General features: G+C 45.0%; 2 protein-coding genes across 2 annotated transcripts in view; both read right to left on the bottom strand.

Annotated features, from left to right (window-relative positions):
• Positions 1-11,351, bottom strand: part of RILP (Rab interacting lysosomal protein) — a 44,070-nt gene extending 32,719 nt beyond the window's left edge. Inside the window, exon 1 of the mRNA XM_018573642.1 lies at positions 11,000-11,351. Coding sequence (XP_018429144.1) covers positions 11,000-11,269 — 270 coding nt within the window. The 5' untranslated portion in view covers positions 11,270-11,351. The remainder of the gene's footprint in view (positions 1-10,999) is intronic.
• Positions 11,352-18,569: 7,218 nt separating this feature from the next.
• The window catches only part of PRPF8 (pre-mRNA processing factor 8), a 35,464-nt gene continuing 34,058 nt past the window's right edge, over positions 18,570-19,975 (bottom strand). Inside the window, 1 exon segment of the mRNA XM_018573819.1 lies at positions 18,570-18,738. Coding sequence (XP_018429321.1) covers positions 18,584-18,738 — 155 coding nt within the window. The 3' untranslated portion in view covers positions 18,570-18,583.

The following is a 19,975-nucleotide window of genomic DNA, read 5'->3' as shown; positions in this document are numbered from 1 at the left end:
TAGAAAAAAATTAGGGGAATTGATCAAAACTGGAGAAGACAGAATCTGGAACAGTTGCCCATGACAACCAATTAGCATCTGTCTTCAGTTATGATTTGAAAATGAGGCAGAGAAGCTGATTGGTTGCAGTGCAAGTCTCCTCCAGTTTTGATAAAGTCCACTCCCCACTGTGTTTCAAATGCAAAAGTAGTTAAAACGACATTAACATCAAAAGGTTTTGAAAAGCTTTTTCAAATGCTGATAAAATAGTTTACAATGGATGCTGCTTCTTTATGATTGAAAGGGTTAGGCTCCTGCAGAATCAGTTGGTCCTCTGAGCACTGGCCCTGATATCTTGTTTTCGGTTTGCTCCTTTTCCTTGCAGGGTCCTATGGAGCCGACCTTGTGTGCGCTAGTTAGTCATGTGCGTCTCCACAAACACACAGGCATGGAAATGTAAGCCTCTCCTCTGCAACCCCTGCCCCTCCTCCCTTCTCCATGCTAGTAGATGGATGGCTGCTTATCTGTGCTGTCTCTTGTGTTCTTGTACTGACAGGAAGTTCAGGAAAGCCAAGCTGTATGGAAACATGACGACTGTTTTGGCCAGATTTTTCTTAGAAATGCATTGCAAAATATAATTTGTTTGATCTGAATTCATTATTGAAAACAAATTTGAGAATGTAGTACCACTTTAAAAAGGAGGTATCTGCACATGCATTCAACTAGCTATAGCTTATGATCCACTGACTGCTTAGACCAAGCTAAAGAGTTACTTTTTGTGCTTTGACGAGAAGCAGGTAGAACCAGGGACGGAGATTTACTCTCACCTGCTGCCCCAAGGCCAGGTTCCTCAATGCGCCCGCCTAACCCCCATCCCCCCCAATCGCCAACCTAACCCCCCCCCCCATGGAGAATGGCAGACCTGCAGGCTGCATACATCACCGAGATCACTTGTACAGAACAAGCGGCAGCTTCCATGCTTGCCCAAAGCAGGGCTAAATGTAGGAAACAACTACCCGCCCGGGCATCGGGAGATAAGAATTCCACACCCATGCTGCCCCTCTACTCCCTGCTGCCCCGAGGCCGGCCTTGTGGGAAATCCGGCCCTGGGTAGAACATCAATTGGGTTTTCATTGCTGCCTGAGGCCTTGTTAGGGAGATTTCCCCCTATTTCCTGTGCCACTGACAACAGGGCCACCAAGACAGGAAATTAGGTAAAATCTCCATTGGGGAAGCAGTTGTAACCATTCCCCAAAGTGTTTTTCATTTCGGTCTGTCCTGTTTGAGAATTCCCCTCCCTTCATTGTTCCGTTGTCACTGGAACAGGAAGAGTGGTTTCTCCATAACAGTGAAAGATGCATGGTGGTACCTTCTAAAATCAGGGCCAGTTTAATTCATTAAAGTGATCACAGGTTTACATTAAAGCAAACCTTTCTTGAAAAAGAGTTGAAAGCTGCTATGGATGACCATGCCTTCTGAAAATGATGACTGCTTGGATGTCCTTGTTTCAATGGAGTCACTGAACCACAACAAATAGGAATAGGACTTTCGAATCTACACATCTCCATAGCCGTTTCAGGTCAGCGACTCAACCTACTTCTATTAAAACTAAGCGAACAAACTCTAAAAGGACAGTATTATTTTAATAGAAAATGTTATTAAAAAAAATAATAATATGGGAGGATGCCATTGCTAATCATCTTTTTAAAATGCTAGGTGCCTGATGTCATCCTGATCCATTGATCTACTGCACTTTCCCAGAACAGTCAAGGAGGTACTGAAGCCAGAACTCCTGATCTGCACACTTTTTCCAGGTCAGCAGCTCAATGTACTGAAGCCATTGGATCAGCTGGACTGCCAGACAACAAGCCTTCAGAAGGAGGAGCCCATCAGTGGCAGCCAACACTTCCATCGGCACAAGTTTCCTTTAACCTCCCTGGCGGTATGATTATTCAGGGTTTTAGCATCCCAAAGCGGTACATTGTTTTTCATGGCAATTTGTTGTTTTATATTGTAGGCCTGTAATTCTTAGTAAATCTTAGGAATAACTTGCCTAAATCTGTCCAAACAAGAGTCCAGTAGATATCCCGGGTATGATAAAGTTTGAAACACAAAATAAAAAAAATGTATAATATAATAAATTATAAATAATAAGAAATTATACTATATTAAATAATTATAATACAATAAAAATCTGTCCCAACGAATCGCTATCGCTCAATTCTGCAAGTGATTTTAATTTACTATCGCTGTTTTCTACCTGGTCTAAAACCGCTTTAGACCTAAAGGGGCGCTTTTTGGATGCCATGGACGTTCACAAGTTTCCAGGCAGAAAGAACAGTAAAAAAGTGTCAGGCAGGGCACTGGACAAAGCTCTAGGGACAAAATTGAAGTGAAATAGTTTGATACATAAGTGTAATCATAGCAGATTACATTGTATTGTGTATTCTGTGTACATTGCAACTTTTCACTTTTGAATTTCCCGCTGGCTGTGACACCCAAAAACGAAACTAAAAGTCAGATGCCGGCATCGGCCGGCCGCGTACAGCAGAGGACACCGCGGGCTCGCAGGGACAAGGTGAGTGACACTTTTCTGTGCATTCCCGAGTCTGGCTCGGGGTTACCGCTCTTGGTACTGAAAATTAACCCTGAGCCAGACTCGGGAATACCACCAGGGAGGTTAAAAGGTAAACTAGGGATGCACCGGTGTGGATACAGAGTACACTAGTACTCTGCCAAATGCTGCCGACACCAGAACTTCCAGTATTAGGAAGCCGAGCGGTGAGTCATTACCATCTGCCCGGCTTCCTGATAGGCCAGAAAGCCGGTTCCATGCTTCCTTGACACCTGGTGACGAGGGAGCATGGAAACAGCTTCCCGGCTAATGGGGAAGTCGGGCAGCCAGTCATTACACGCCGCCTGGCTTCCCTAATGGGACTTCCTGTATCGGTATAAAAAAAATAATAATCGGTACTCGTGCTAAATACCGAAAAGCCAGTATCGGGGCATCCCTAATAAAAAACACACATCAGGTAATTTTTCATACACATGTTAAAGTGGACCTCTACCCCCTTTGACTAAAAATCACATCAGCATACAGCTCTGCATGCAGATATGAAATCACCTTGCATTCATTAGCTAAACAAACATATGTTTATTTTACTTACAATTTCTTGTTTTCTGCTTCCTGGTCCTCTTTGGCACACATGATGTAATGTGCCCAAGCGTTGCATCCTGGGAAAGTTACATCAGCAGAGCATTGCTGGGAAATCTCATCTGTAATCTCATGAGATCTCAGGGAAAAGGCATTTACCTCCCCTGACATGATATACATTGTCACATGTCCTAGTCACAAGTGCCAGAGTTCCAGGAAGTAGAGGGAGTTCTTTCAATCTACCCTATTTAAAATGGCCACTGTGAGAAGAATGAGGAGGAAAAGAAAAAAGGTATGCAAACAATACAAAGCCTGCAATTATCTAGAAGCATGCGTTTGTAGATTTTCATTACTAAACATATCTAAATGGTACCTTTTTTGTTATTTGGAAGATGTGGATAAAGTTCCTCTTTAATAACAGTCATGGGTGGGTATAGAAGGGTTGCAGGAGAGTATCAGTCTTCTTAAAGAAAGGGAAGTGGTAATAGAAAGACAGGTGACTTCCCTGGCTCCAACACTGCGTTTCTTACTCAACCTTTTTTCGGTCATGGCACATTTTAAAAGTATGCAAAATCTCAAGGCACCCCAGTCTAAAAACGTACATGTAAATGACATGTGGTTCCCCTTACCCCCTCCTTTCATAATCAATACCAAACCTTTATCCTGGACACACACACACACACACACACACACACACACACACACACACACAATATGAAGCCAGAAGGCACTCTGGTAGAGAAAGACTGCTCTAGCACAACAATAAAAGCAGTCACAGAACCAACATCCATGAATTTTTTATATCATTTACTAACCAGCCAGGCGTCAGCTGTCTGTTTTAAAGTAGATCTAAACCCCGACTGGATGACATTTACTTTGCCCTGTGCACTTTCCATCTTCAACACTTGACATAGATTTTTCCTGTAAATATTGTTTTCACTTTTTTGGCTCCGTTCACACATTAGTTTTCCCTGCAAACATAAAAGCTAGTACATTATAATGTACCTGGTTCACACCTGCGCGACATCCATGTGGTACAAAAATGTGCATCGCGCTAAAAAGTCCAAGCGCGATATTCTGGCCAGATTCTGCACGTTCCTTCTATAGTAGTAGCCGTAAATGTGCAGAATCCGCACATATGTTAAAATGTGCGTGCTTTCATGCGGTGGGGATGAACGCATGTAAAACTGCGCTGAATTTACCATCGATATGTGTGATGGAGCCTCTCTCTCCTCCAGTCACTTCCTGTCTACATCTCCACACTCCAGCATTGGCCACACATTGTTCTTAAAGTCCAATGAAATGAAGAGTTTTCCCTGCCATGGGGCTGCCCCTGCTCTGCAACGCCTAAACAGTGGACCATTCTCACACGGTGTACATCAATTGTGTGTCTTTATCAGAAACCTGTATGGCAGGGTGACACAAAGAGTGCATTTGGAAGACACGGACAGATGGTTGTCACCCTATACCGGTGTGTGCCTGAATAAAAAAACATTAAAAACATGGTGACTAGATGTAATTTTAATAAAAAGTACAAATCTTTAAATATTAAAAGGTGCACCGAAATGAAAATTTCAAAACCAAAATGAAAAAAAATATGTCAGGCCGAAACGGAAAATGTTTTTTTATTCTAACTTTCAAATATTTTATTTTTATTCATTTTTATTAAATATTTTGATTTTTTACTTTACAGAGTCCTCAATCTCTTTTCCTGCAGCTCCTGTTATAAACAAACAGGAATCCTCTATACTGAGTGTTCCTGTTCATTCTTAACATGAGAACATTGTGTGTTTACTATATCCAGGAGGTGATGTAGATCATTCCCCATTTCATAATTGAGGATATAGTAACCATACTCTGCCCTCTATGTACAAACACTCAGCGATTACTCAGTGTTTGTACTTGCACTCCTCCCTGATACGCTGTCACAGGAGGCTCAGCGAGCAGAGCTCAGACTCCTGAGAATGCACTGCAAGCTGCCTTCGCCCACACCGCTCTCCCAAACTGTGACAGGAAGCTGAGCGGGGAGAGACTCCAGCCGCTCACAGTGCTCTCCTCCCACACAGCTTGGCATCCTGTGTCAGTTTCTCTCCGCCCCGCTGGGACACAGAGCAGCGCCCAGCAGGGAGGAGGGAAAGAACGGATGCACCGCTTTTTCGGCCATAAAAATGGCACTTTCGGAAATTTTGCTAAAAGTGCCATTTTCGGCCGATAGGTTTCGGCGGCTGATATATCGGTGCGTCCCTTATATATATTAAAATTACTTTTGAAATAGAATCAAAATGTTACCACTAACTTGAGTTTTTTTACTGACTGACTGGGTTTAGATCTATCTTAAGGTCCCCACACACCTTGCGATAATCGTACGATAATCGCGGGAAATCCCGCGATCGTACGATCGTAAGGTGTGTGGAAGCCGTGCGACCTCTACTAATGTAAGGTCGCACGACTTTTAACTGACGTATATGTTCGAAAACCCGCCGAGCATCGTATGATGTTCGGCGGGTGTGTAGCATGTTCGCAAGATAAAAGTCGTACGGGCCGGTGGCCCCTCAGGGGGCGTGGCTTGCGATCATCACAAGTACGATCTGACTATGCAATATAGGCAGATCGTACGTTTTTTTAAGTACCTTACGATCATCGCAAGACAAAAAAGTCTTGCGATGGTTGTAAGGTGTGTGCCCAGCCTTAGTGAAGCCTAAAAAATGATATCCAATTTCTAGAAGTTACATCTACACTTTTTCCTTGGCCGTGGGCATCCTAAATCAGCAACATTGTTTTCACCTGCTAAGCATGCTCTACATGGCTATAGATTCAGCCACAACTCTTACCACAGTAGAACTGCTTTTATGCATAGTACGTGTTCCTTCGCATTGCTCCATTACACATTGCCTTCTGTTTTCCATTATAAACATCCACATACAACTAAACTATCAAATACCAACAGTCTTGTGAGGTTGATTTTCCTATAGTGACAGCATATGTACTTTAGCCAACAACCCAGCCTAAGACTTTTATTGGCTTTGTAGATTACTGAAAATGGGACTCATTTTGCAGTCAAAATTCATTAAAAGTAAGCGGTCACCAAGCAATTACCTCTGAGAAAAGTATTTATTCGAAGAACACCTCCCTAGACACTCCTCAAATTATAGATTTCTCACATTTTCATACTTTTGCCCCACCTCGAAGTATACCTGTTGGAAATGTTAGTGGACCTGTTCTTTGCCAGCCCCCACAGCATCTAATACCTTCTCATCACTCACCTGCAGCTCTGTGTGCTGCCAGGAGCGAGTCTAGGCTTTCACAACCTTTTTATCCCAAGGGAACCCTTAAAAAATATACTGCTAAAATGACTTCAGCAAGGGTCAGTGAGAAGAAAGCCTCTTACATTGGGGGTGGGCAGTGGAGTGAATGCCTCTTACATTTGGGGTCAGCGGAGTGAATGCCATCCGTACAGACAGTTCAAAAGTCCTGCCAAGTAGCGTTGAACCCCCAATCATGCAGGCACCATCAGATGGGAGGTCAATCAGCCACAGCTTAAGGAGCCCCTAGAGCAGGGATAAGCAATCCGCGGCTCCGGAGTCGCATGTGGCTCTTTCATCCCTCTGCTGCGGCTCCCTGTCCAGGGGCGGAACTACCGCCAGGGCCTCAGGCTGTGGGGGAGCCCAGTGAGGTCCGATCCTGGGCACCCCCCTGGTGGAATATGCGGCAGTGCAGAGTTCCGCACTGCCGACGGGCTTCTCAGCAAGGGGACGGGTCCTGTGACTCACCTCCCACTGCCTGTTACTAGGGACGCGGCCGGGAGAGGAGAAGTGTGTGTCACATCCCCCGCCCCCTGCAGTGCACACCGTCTGGCTGGGAAGCTGGCTGTGAGGTTGGCAGGTGAGTTCGAATGAGGAGCGGGGGGGGGAATGTCACTTCTATCCGACTTTGTGAGTGGGGTGGAATGTGAGATCGCACTCACAGAGTCGGATAGATGTGACATATCAGGACTGATCAGCTGTTCCAGGCCAGATCAGTTCTCCTGCACATATGATTTGTGATGCCGATCTGCCCTGGAACAGCTGAGAAAGCGTTGGAATGCTTGACCTATTGGCGGTCCCCCATTTCCACCGCCAAAAAATGGGGCGGGATTACATTGAAATGTGTGACCACGTCACCGGCCACACATTGTAACGTAGTCACAAATTTTGATAGAACACCGCCATCAGGGGGGTACGGCCGGTACCCATGTGAGGGGTCTGGGCAGCCTCTTACATGAGTATCAGCTGTACCAGCAGAGGTGACAGGGGAGGGGGTGGATGAGGCCGGGCTCCAGCAGGTAAGAGGAGTTGGGAGGAGGTACAGGGAAAGGGACACTGGCGACCAGCCCACCTGAGGCCCTGCAGAGCCAACCATACAGAGTCTCAGATGGGCTGTGCAGGATCTATGGTGTGCTCTGCAGGGTCATTCTCAGGTGGGCTCTGTGGGGTCTCAGGTAAGCCCAGAGTCCAGTGCGTTACTAAGCCCAGAGTCCAGTGCGTTACTAAGCCCAGAGTCCAGTGCGTTACTAAGCCCAGAGTCCAGAGCGTTACTAAGCCCAGAGTCCAGTGCGTTACTAAGCCCACATATACCTATATACATGCTATACATAGCATAAAAGGTAAAAAATTACATATGCAGTGTTATCTTCATTTTAGATGTCAAAAAGGTTTTGTGGCTCCCAGTGTTTTCTTTTCTGTGGGAAACGGGTCCAAATGGCTCTTTGAGTGTAAGCATGCAAGCTATTGCAGGCCAGGGACAGCATTGCACTTATTGATTTGTATAAAAGAAAGCTGCCTTGTATCAAACTTCGGCGTTCAAATGAATTACACTATAGCTGCAGCGAGAATGGGATTGTCACTTGACCAATATAGGACCAGGTTATTTGACATTAAAATACCTCTTTGGATACTATCAGCTACTTCTTACATTTGATTTAGTGAGTGTTGCTGCAACTCTTTGATTTTTTTTTTTTCCTTCCCATAAATATTGCAGAGCTTCCTTGTGTTTGATTGCATTTTCAGGTGATTTTTTTCCTTTGCTCATGCGGGTAAAGTAAACGGGTCACTTAGATTTCCCGTCCCCAGCAGCATATACTTCTTTCCTTTACTCTCCAACCACCAGGAGTAATGTGAAATATCAGCCACCTCTAGAGATGGTTGTGCATGTGACAGCACTAAGTACCTTATGATTGGCTGTGTGCTGTCACATGAAGCTGAGGAAGGAGTTTATAGTCCTGTGTGAGCTCCAACAATTAGTTTGGAACTTACGTTGTTATTTCTTTCTCCAATCAAGGAGCTGAAAGAAGTGGATATGGAGTGAGGAAAGAACGGTATATGCTCGAGGGAAGACGGTTAGCCAAGCGAACCTTTTACTGCAATGCATGTGCAAAGAAAAAGTCTACTTTAAGTCCCAGCACCAACTAGAGATTTGTTGTTTGAAAATACTGAATTTGTTGAAGAATCTAGACATTGAAAAAAAAACACGTTCACCTCTATCAAGTGTAGGTAAATTTGTATTGCAGCTTAAACATAAGCCATCCACAACAGTCTTTCCAGGTTAGAAGCTCATATGCCACCTGTTCCTATTCAGAAATACAGAATAAGCTGCATGTCACATCACATCTTCTCTAAAGTAGATCGTTGTATGAAAAGCCTTGTTCTGCTGTTCCCATTGGCATTCAATATCACGGCTTGGCAACAACACAGAGCTCATCCAATGAGAAATTGGCATTCATTGTTAACAGGTCTGTTACTTACACTGGAAACAGTATAAAAGACTCATCCCATTAACCTCTTTTATCTACTGGCATGAGATCAAATGCTCAGTTTAACAAAGTCAGCAACAAACAGAGTGGAGTCATAACAAGTAATAGGATCAGAGCACTTCTAGGTCAACACTAGTTTCCCCAAAGTATCATTTCACTAACCTTCAACTCAGAAACGAGCCATGATTGTACTTAAATCCTCACAGTCATAATCACTCCCGTGATGGACTACAATCTCACATTTATTTCACAAATTTGTATTGAGATTGTAGTCGATCACGAGAGTGAGCTTTGAGCGGTGTCTACAACACACACACAGGGACCATGGGGCATTTAATTGAACTAAGTTGTCAGCGATGAACTGAACAAGCAGACACTTCTCCGCGGGCAAGTGTGGACTGACCTCGAGTGACACTTTTTCTTGTTCCATTCACACTCATGAAGTGCCTTAAAGTAGAACTGAAGCCAAAATGTGTTTTCGGGTTGGGATAGAGCAGTGGCGTCACAAGGGGGGTGTGGCCCGCACCCGGGTGACACCATTGGAGGGGTGACACCAAAATCACTGACAGTAATTTTGGTGTCACCCCCCTCTGAAAAGTCGGCTCGGTCAAGGATTGAACGCCCGACAGTATCAGGAGAGAGAGGAGGGGACCCGGCGGCATACCTTATCCCGCCGGGTGACTGTCCCCTCCTCTCTCTGCCGGCGTCCATCACCAAGATGGGCGCCGGCAGGTATCAGAAGAGTGCCGGGCGTGCGCGATGACGTAATCGCACACGCGAGTGGTGACGACACCCGGTAACCGCTCCGGGTGTCACCCAGCCTCGGGACACCCCTGGGATAGAGTAACCCCTGTCAGCTTAACCTCTGTCCCATTGTGGAGATATCCCTATACTTCTTGTCTGATGACTACAACAGGAAGTCAGAGGAAATCCCTCCAAAAAGAGGATAATCGCTGGTGGTCCGCAGGGTCACCAGATCCATTGTCACTATTGGAAGATTCCCCATCTATTCCTGTTCTGGTGACAACCCAAAATGTGGGATTTTCTTTCACTTTCAGTGATAATGGTCACCGGGACAAATAGAGGAGGGTGATTCCTTGATGTACATTGCAGTACCACATGCATTACTGCAATGCAGTAGTCCGAATGGGCCCTAAAAGTAAAGCGATCTTGGAGAGGAACTGCTGCACTCCTTACCGGAACCCCTTTGTATAAAGGAGGGTGCTGTAGTAACCACGGGTAGCGCCGTGCATCTTCAAATATATAGTAGATGTCACCAGCACACCTATGTCTTGTGTCAATAATCCATCTTCTTTATTGATGCAGACTGTCAAAAAGCAATGTTTCGGGGGCCACATAGGGTCCCCTCCATCAGGTTTTAGTATGTTTTTGACAGTCTGCATCCACCCGTCAATAATCCATCTTCTTGATTGAAGATGGATTATTGACAGGTGTGTGGATTATTGATAGGTGTGCTGGTGACATTTATCATATACTAAAAGTAAAGCAGTCACAAGAGAAATACAGGGATTGCCCTGGCTGACGACCTTCTGAAAATGCTAGTTGCCTGGGCTGGCTGTTGGACCGAAGTGGACAAAACGTCAGAAAAAGAAGTCCATATGATATACTTGTTCCGGGTCAGTGGCCGATGAATTGGTCAGCATGATAGCCAGGCAGCCAGTATTGTATGAATGGATGGGAGTATGCATACGTTTTCTTTGTGACACACTTACATGAAGCACACCCAGACATTTAGAAGAATGACTCTTGTAGATCAGAAGGATACAATGTCATCATAGGACAGTATGGGAAGCCACAGATGACCAGCTCCAGCATGGAGGGCTCTCCCGGGCTACACACACTTATTTACTATGGAACAATAAACAGGACACGGGCAGAGAAAGTGACTCATACTGCTGTCAGCACAGCACATGTACTGCACACCTGCCCTATACAGCGCTATAGCTAGAAGTGTCACCCCATAAGATTACAGTCACCGTGGATCTACAATGCCGCCTCTGGGACTTGTAGTTCCACATGGATTAGTACAGCTCCCCCGTATTGAGCAGTATACAGACCGGTGACTGGCGCTCTTCTCGGCCCATACTCTGTACGGCTCTGATCAGCAGCTCCTGCTCCGGACAGCTCCGTTCTCTCCCGGTGGCCGCGAAGTTCTCCAGCAGCTCCAGCACCCTCACCACTTGCGGGACCACTCCGGACACGGACTCCGGCCCGTACTGCTCGGTGAGGCTCTGCAGCTCGGAGCCCAGGCTCGTGGCCATGCTGTACACATCCTCCAGGGACAGAGCGGCAGGAGCCCGCCGCCATACTCTCTCCGCCGACTCCATCCCAACGACCTGCTATGCCGCGACCGCCACCGCTGTCATGCGAAATAGAGGGAGACAGCACAAACTCCGCCCCCAAGCACGGAGGGACCGCCTGCGCTCTGAACAACACAAAACGCCCACACACAAAGCAGTGACCGTCGTACTGATGCATGAAGCCCCGCCCACATACAGATCTGTCACTGCACTGAATGCACAACACCCCGCCTACACACATAGCTGTCACCGCACTGAATACATGAAGCCCCTCCCATACACAAAGCTGACACCGCGCTGAGCACACAGAGCCCCGCCCACATACTGACTGCTGCTTTCTACAAAGGTTTCCCTTGACATTAGGCGTCCCACCCAACTCTGCTTATCCTCCACACAGCCGTACACACTATCAGAAGGTACACTTCGTTTCACGTATATTTTCTACGGGAACCGTAGGAAGTAGAGGACGTGGCTGTAGATCTGTGGGCGTGGTATGCAAGTCTGTTTATGCTGATATTATTGTCAATCATGACTTTGGTTAGGTCAAGTGTAGACATAACAGTACTAGTGGTTACTGTCATGTAGTGTCTGTAAGGAAGTCAGGGTGCAAATCACAGCCAGTCACATGTACACTATCCCCTCTGAGGGCTCGTGATCATCAAGCTGGACTTCCCAGTGAACACCAATGTGAGCAGCTGAAAAAACTCCCCCAACAATGATCTATATCCTGAAAGCCGAGGCCCCGCAGAATAAAAAATGCTGGTTGCAATTTATTAAGTCGCACAATATTTACACATTAAATTGATATTTTTTGGAAAATAATACACTAAAATAATTTTAGTGCAAACAAATCGAGTATAATACCCAGTTTATTCAAATATAAAATATGAGGTTATGTTGGGTAGGGGTGCCGATAGGGAGTATTTGGGCGAGTACTCATACCTTCCCCGAAACCAGGAAGATTTTCTCTGACCGACAATGACCTGCTTCCTGATTGGCCAGGAAGTTGGCTGCATGCTGATTGATCAGCCCATCAATGGCTATGATGGCTGATATCTTTGAGTACTTTAATCAGAAGTAAAGTACAGTATATATATATGTGTATATATATTATATATATATATTTGGGTGGGGGGGGGCTGGGCCTTCATGGATTCTTGCATCGGAGCCCTGAGGTAACTAGTTACGCCTCTGCTGTTACCCATCACAGAAATATTAGAGCAGTCACACTTTCTACACAATAACTTTGTTTTGGCTGCTACACATAATTTCTGTATGTCTTATATTATTCTATATTTGTTTGCAATATTCTGTATGTATTGCAGTATAGTAAACACGGCTAAGCAGGATGTATTTATAGCTGTGAGGCAGCAGATGGTTAGAGATTATGAAGAGCAGCAGAAGCCAGATCCTGTGTGTTTTATTCTGGAGAGTATGCATTGGCAATGTGACTAGGGCTGCTTGAAGGAGGTTATTATAAACACTATTTTGGGACTATAGGTACACATACAGTGAGGAAAACAATTATTTGACCACCTGCAGATTTGGTAAGTTTGCCCACTTACAAAGAAATGAAAGGTCTATAATTTTTTATCATAGGTGTATTTTAAATGATAGAGACAGAATATCAACCAAAAACCCAGAAAACACACGATACAAATGTTATAAATGGAGTTGCAGTTCAGTGAATAAAATAAGTATTTGGTCCCCTACCAACCAACAATAATTGTGGCTCCCACAGACTGGCTATGTGGTACACAGATTAGTCCTGTCAATTTAAGAAGGTGCTCCTAATGACAACTCCAATGTCCACAGACTCTCTTTCTTCCATTCAAACCTCACCACCATGGTAAAAACAGGGGATGATACAACCATGAACTGAAGCTGTGGAACATAAAGCTGGAAACCAGAGCTGATAAGAGATGGGTGGGAGCCTAAGGTCAAAGCAGAGTGTCAAGCAGGTAGCGCAGGATTCTCCAGAGAGCAGTCTAAGGGCTAACCGGTGTTCACCATAATTCCTGATAATGGGGATGGATTTTGCTGGATGCTGACCCCAAGTTCACTCTACTCAGCAGATGATGTATGAGGATTCCAGGAGGCAAGGTCAGGGTCAAGGTTAGGGTAGGCAGTGGACAATGATCATCAAGAGACAAGCCAAGGTCAGTACATGGAAGTGGAACAGGGTAGATAACAGCTGACAATATTACAAGACATGGAGGCATGATAACTAGCTAGTGATGGCGTTGCTTGAGCAGGGAGCTGCAACAAGTTTAAATAAGGTGAGAAAAAGGAAGGAACCACTAGATTTGTCACACACTGATGGTACTGATTGGCTGAGATCAGGTGATGACTAAAGCTGCCAGACCAGTGCAAGAACAATGTTGGAAAAGAGCACATGCAGTGGAAATATATGTTACAGAACAACTAGATGCTGATCTGCGACACAACTTTGTAGAACAGTAACAGATCAGCCACAATGCTGATTCATTACATACTCACAAGATGTTTTTGCAAGGAGCAGGGATGATGACCCCCCCCCCCCCCCCCCCAAAGAGGAATATATTGTCATGGATACCATGTACTAGGTCTTATTACTTTAATTTCTCCAACGATATGCAAAACACAAGTTCTAGCTGACACGCATAAAACAAAAGCTGCTTCCCCTGTCCACTAACAACATCCTGGCACATCAGGGATACAGGAAAGTCATTCGAAAACATGAGGACCACAAACCTGCTGGTTCCTGCTATGTTCATACCGACTCAAATGGTCCTCAACTGCAGGTGAGTGCTTCAAGATGAGGGCCTATACCTTCACGAACACTACCTGGTGCATTAGGTATTGGGTTCTTACATATGTTTTCTACTTCCTTTCAGCCAGCAGTCTCATTTAATACTTTGCTGTGAATAGGCTGTAGTTTGATCTCCTGCTGTTCAGAACACATACATGCAGCTGAATGAGTCAGAGGAATTCTTCCCCCTTCCATTAGAAGTTTATGTCAGACAGAAACAGTGAGAATGTCAGAGGCCAATGCTGGGTTTCTTTTCTTTTAATTTTTTCAAACTTTTTAAATATTTAATTTTTATTTATTCATTTTTTATTAAATATTTTTATTTTTTACATTACTTTTAGCGGCTTTGGGGAAATATTAGGGGTTCATTGATCGCTGAATGTTTGCTCTCCTCTCTGTCACACACTCTCACAGGAGGCTGAGCGAGCAAGCGGTGCGGGAGGAGAGCTCAGCCTCCTGTGACAGTGTGTGACAGAGAGGAGAGCAAACATTCAGTGATCTGTCTCCGCCCCCACACCGATCTGCCGCACTGCGATAGGCAATGCCATCCATGGTAAATAAAGGGCCTCTTGTCTGTTAGCACAAGTATTGAAAATATAGTAACTAGAGCATGGTATTCTGAGAGATCCTATGAGACCTGTGTAAGTTTAAGCCCTGGTTCACACCTAAGAGGTTTTGAGCAATTCGAAAAGCGCTTTTAACTGCCCAACACAAGAAATCCCATGATTTTCAATGGACCTGGTTCACACCTGAGCAGGAAAACGTCAGATGCCTAAAAGATACAGGAGCTTATTTGGGCAGTTAAAGCCCATAGACATCATTGGAAATGCCAATGCCCAAAAACGTGCAACAGAAGCATGTTGCACATTTTCCTGAGCGTTTTTGCGCCTTTATACATGCGTCCTTCCATTACCCACAATGTTTTTTGAGCTGCCAATCAAAACGCACGTCTTCATGTACACACGTTAAAACGCGCATACAAATTTGCACAACGTGCAATTAACCGCATGCTGCTAACGCACGTACAAACACGCAAAAACGGTACAGTCTAGGTGTGAAGCTGGGCTAAATGTTGATTTATACTGTATGCAGGTATAAAGGAGTAGAGTGGGCCTTAAAATGTCTAAAATGTACACTTTCTGTAGAAGGGTAACAAATCGCCTCAATGTACCCTGCTACCACAGGTTCCTCTTAGTGACCCTGCACTAGGCTCTGTGATCGGTTGTACAAGCCACATGCTGCTGTGAAATGGGTGCACAAAGAGGGACATGACAGATGCAACACAATTATAGTCAAATTAACTAATAAAAAATGTTTAACAAAATACATCACAACCCACCTGCTTAGGGGGTTTAATTACACTTTAAACCTAAAGCCTTTGTAGCGTCATAAATGACTGTATGACAGGTAGGTAGTCCTCTGCTATCCTGTACTCGTAAGTGTATACTGTCCAACCTAGTAGCACAACCAAGACTGTTTAAGTGTTAGCAGTGAGCACTTGTTTCTTCTTGTTTCTGTGATTCTAAATATGCTTTGCCATGCAAGTCTTCCTTAATATCATTTGACATTGACCTTGTTTGTAATCTGTCATTTTGACACAGGAGAGACATTGACATATTTGGCTAGACGCCGTTACAAGAGTAGCATCAGCAGGCATTGGGTTTCAGTGCTGCAAAAATAGATCTTTGAAAAAAGGTCTCTTGGTTGGACAAGAATAAGTTAGCTTCACTTTCATTCTAGCTGGAAAGTCAAAGATGACATAGCCCATTAATGTCACAGTATCATCCACAGAAATGGCCATGGGAACACCACAAGTTGATACTTATATTTGTTTTAATAACATAGTGTGTCCTCTTTATTTTCCTGGTGTTATAGCCCAATAGCCAGGGCCGGATTTCCCACAAGGCCCCTGAGGCCCGGCCTCGGGGCAGCAGGGGTGTGGAATTCCCGTCACCCGGCCCATGCAGTTCCAGGTTTTTGTTCTACATTTAGCCCTGCTTCGGGAAAGTAGGGCTAAATGTACAGCGCGGAAGCCGCCACTTGTTTTGTACAAGGGACCTCAGCGATGCCGCCGAGATCCTTTGTATGCAGCCTGCAGGTCTGCCTCTGCCGCCTTTACGAACACACACACTTTGTTTCTGAGGGGCCTGCTTCCAAAGTTGTCATTAGATTGCAGCAATCTCTCATGCCTCCATCAAGAGTCATGATCTTTCCTTTCCATCCAGTAACCATTCACACAGCAGATAGCACCAGTCTTTTTCCTTTTTTCTTGTGTGCAAAGCAGCCAAGTTGGCCTCTGTTCACATATCCACAAACTAAACATTTAGATTGCATCGATGCCAATCTGGACTTTTTTTTCTGGCAGCAGTGGTGAGAGTGGGATTTGTAGTTCAGGTGTTGGTGCAGTGGCGAGGAGGGACAGACGCAGTGGTGAGTGGGATTTGTAGTTCAGGTGTTGGCGCAGTGGCGAGGAGGGAGAGACGCAGTGGTGAGAGTGGGATTTGGTGTTCAGGTGTTGGTGCAGTGGCGAGGAGGGACAGACGCAGTGGTGAGTGGGATTTGTAGTTCAGGTGTTGGCGCAGTGGCGAGGAGGGAGAGACGCAGTGGTGAGAGTGGGATTTGGTGTTCAGGTGTTGGTGCAGTGGCGAGGAGGGACAGACGCAGTGGTGAGTGGGATTTGTAGTTCAGGTGTTGGCGCAGTGGCGAGGAGGGAGAGACGCAGTGGTGAGAGTGGGATTTGGTGTTCAGGTGTTGGTGCAGTGGCGAGGAGGGACAGACGCAGTGGTGAGTGGGATTTGTAGTTCAGGTGTTGGCGCAGTGGCGAGGAGGGAGAGACGCAGTGGTGAGAGTGGGATTTGGTGTTCAGGTGTTGGTGCAGTGGCGAGGAGGGACAGACGCAGTGGTGAGTGGGATTTGTAGTTCAGGTGTTGGCGCAGTGGCGAGGAGGGAGAGACGCAGTGGTGAGAGTGGGATTTGGTGTTCAGGTGTTGGTGCAGTGGCGAGGAGGGACAGACGCAGTGGTGAGTGGGATTTGTAGTTCAGGTGTTGGCGCAGTGGCGAGGAGGGAGAGACGCAGTGGTGAGAGTGGGATTTGGTGTTCAGGTGTTGGTGCAGTGGCGAGGAGGGACAGACGCAGTGGTGAGTGGGATTTGTAGTTCAGGTGTTGGCGCAGTGGCGAGGAGGGAGAGACGCAGTGGTGAGAGTGGGATTTGGTGTTCAGGTGTTGGTGCAGTGGCGAGGAGGGACAGACGCAGTGGTGAGTGGGATTTGTAGTTCAGGTGTTGGCGCAGTGGCGAGGAGGGAGAGACGCAGTGGTGAGAGTGGGATTTGGTGTTCAGGTGTTGGTGCAGTGGCGAGGAGGGTCAGACGCAGTGGTGAGTGGGATTTGTAGTTCAGGTGTTGGTGCAGTGGTGAGAGTGGGATTTGGTGTTCAGGTGTTGGACAGTGGAAAGAGGATGAGGGTCAGCTGTGGTGGTAAGAATATGGAGGAAAGGGGTTGCAGTGAAGGCACAGTGGTAGGGAGGTTTCTTGAATGGTGGTGAGATGAGGTGGGGCTGTACTAGCGTGGTGGGGGTAGGGAAGTTGAAGCCACGGCAGAAACTGCGGAGTAGGTGGTGTGAGCCAACAGGGCCAGAAATTAGAAGGCCAATCCTATTGTAACACAGTTTCAGCTACTGCAGTTCCTGCTCTGAATGTGCTTCCCACTAGGCATGTCTGTTGTCGATCATGCTGGTCTACATTTAAATGTTTATGCTAGTAAGCATGCCAAGCAGCAACTCAGTTATGATCTTTCTGCCAATACTGTGCATGCGCCATTTTGGCCTAGTCTAAAAACTTTGCCCAACTCTAAGTGAAAGTGGCATTTAATGACAGTACTGATCTCCTCTACCTTGCAGATGTGAGGAATAAACTCCCAGCACAGGAAGTCTGCTCTCACTGAGGCTGAGTACACACCATTTTTCGGACCAGATCTGGAACGCAGTACACACAGGCAATCGTTTTCGCCACGATTTTACTGCGTTCGGGAGCTTTTTTTTTAGCTTAAAATAGGCTTTCAGGTGCGGTCCAGTGCGTTCCATTAGTTTTTGATGCGTTGCAATTAGTTCCAGTGCATTCCAGACCAGACAAATGAGACATGTAGTATTTTTCTGGTCTGGAACGGACTGGGCTGGTGTGAAGAGGCCAGAAATAGCATACGGATACATTGGGATGCAAGTTTTGAGGCCATCTTCTTAAGATTTCATAAAAGGTATATTTTGATACAATAGGCAGCAAAAAAACTAATTTAAAAAATTTATTAAAGCGACATTGTTACACGTTTCTACAATACCTTTCAAAAGATACCGAGAATAAAGACATTCCATACAATTTCTACACAGTTGCAGTCAGCAACAACAAAAAAAGATAAGGAAAAACATTATGAAACCGGACAAACCACAGTTACAAGGTAACAACTGTGGAGATGTGAAATTCAGAGCTCATGCTTATAAGTCTTATGTTGAATATCAACAGTGATCCAAGTTTTTTTTTCTTTTCTTCAGATGCACGAACTATGCATACAGGTCTTCACGGTCAGCAGAGTACACCTCACCCTCCTGCAACAAGGCGAAGTTTAAGAAGTGTGAGGGGCGGTGGACTTCATGGTAAAACTCCTTGGGATTAGCCAGTTGTAACTCATATTTCATGTTGGGATCATGTCTGACACCTAGAAGAAAAAAATAAATAAAATGAAGGAACAAGATGTTCTGCACCAATCAGCACTTTAACCCCTTCATGACTGAGCTAGTTTTCAGTTTCTGTTCATAAATGACTGACACGCTTTTTACATTTTTGCTGTGTGATTCTTCCACAGCAGTAGTATACTTTCTTACTAAATGTACCCACACATATTATATATTGTTTTTTAGAGGACAGATAGAGCTATATAATTATATCACATATGTGTACCTAACCCCTCACTTAGTTTGAATAAAATAGAAAAAAAATGAGGAAAAAAAACAATTTTTTCACAATTTTTCACAAGTTATTTTTTTATATTAATTATAGTATAAAAAATATATTATATATAATTTTTATTTTCCTAATTTTGTTTTACACTCTGTGTCAGTTTAAATCAAGCAGTCACTATGACTGCTTGATAAATTAACTTTTTTTTTTTCAATTTGGCTATAATAACCTTAGAGACTGATCCTGACTTTAGTCAGATCTCACTAAAAGCTCTTTGATCGTGCCTAGACGATCAGAACTGATACATTTCACTCAAAAGATATACAATGTATATCTTTTGAGTGAAATGTATCTAAACATCGGGCTCTCGAGCTGTCAAAACAAATAGCAGAGAGGTGAGTCACTGCTACGTCTCTATTTTCAGCTGTCAAATACGGGATCGCAAATTGCGTCCTGTATTTGCATGTAATGGCTTCATTCTTTCATTAATGAAAGGAAGAAGCTTTTACAAAAAGCTTAAATTATTTCATTAATGAATGCCTCAATACTGAGGCATTCATTAATGACTGGTAACCGCTGAGAATCAGCTGTTACCAGCATTACAAAGCCTGACATAACTCGTCACGTACAGTGTACGTGGCCAGTCATATAGGCAGAAAGTGCCGGGACGTACACTGTACGCCTCCCGTCACGAAGGGGTTAAGAGAACATGCAGCTTGTAGGAAAAACATAACTGCTGCAACAAAAAAGCCTTAAAAGAGAACTATGGGGTGAACCTTTTTATCCCATAGTTCTCTTTAGAGTCACAGTAGGACATATACTAATATCCTCCCGTGACCCAAAGCTCAGTATATAGCTCGCTATATATTGAGAGCACCGCAGATGGGACGGATTCCGACAATACTGTCAAGGTCCAGCCAGCTGGCTGATTGACAGCGGGCTCTGCCTATCTAGAGGCAGAGCCAGCTGTGCCCGCCCCCTCCCCGTCTGTTCCT

The sequence above is a fragment of the Nanorana parkeri genome, unplaced genomic scaffold (genome assembly GCF_000935625.1).
Source record: "Nanorana parkeri isolate BGI_ZX_2015 unplaced genomic scaffold, ASM93562v1 scaffold48, whole genome shotgun sequence".
NCBI lineage: Eukaryota > Metazoa > Chordata > Amphibia > Anura > Dicroglossidae > Nanorana > Nanorana parkeri.
Note: the sequence above shows the minus strand (reverse complement) of the source record. Positions and strands in the feature narration are given on the sequence as shown.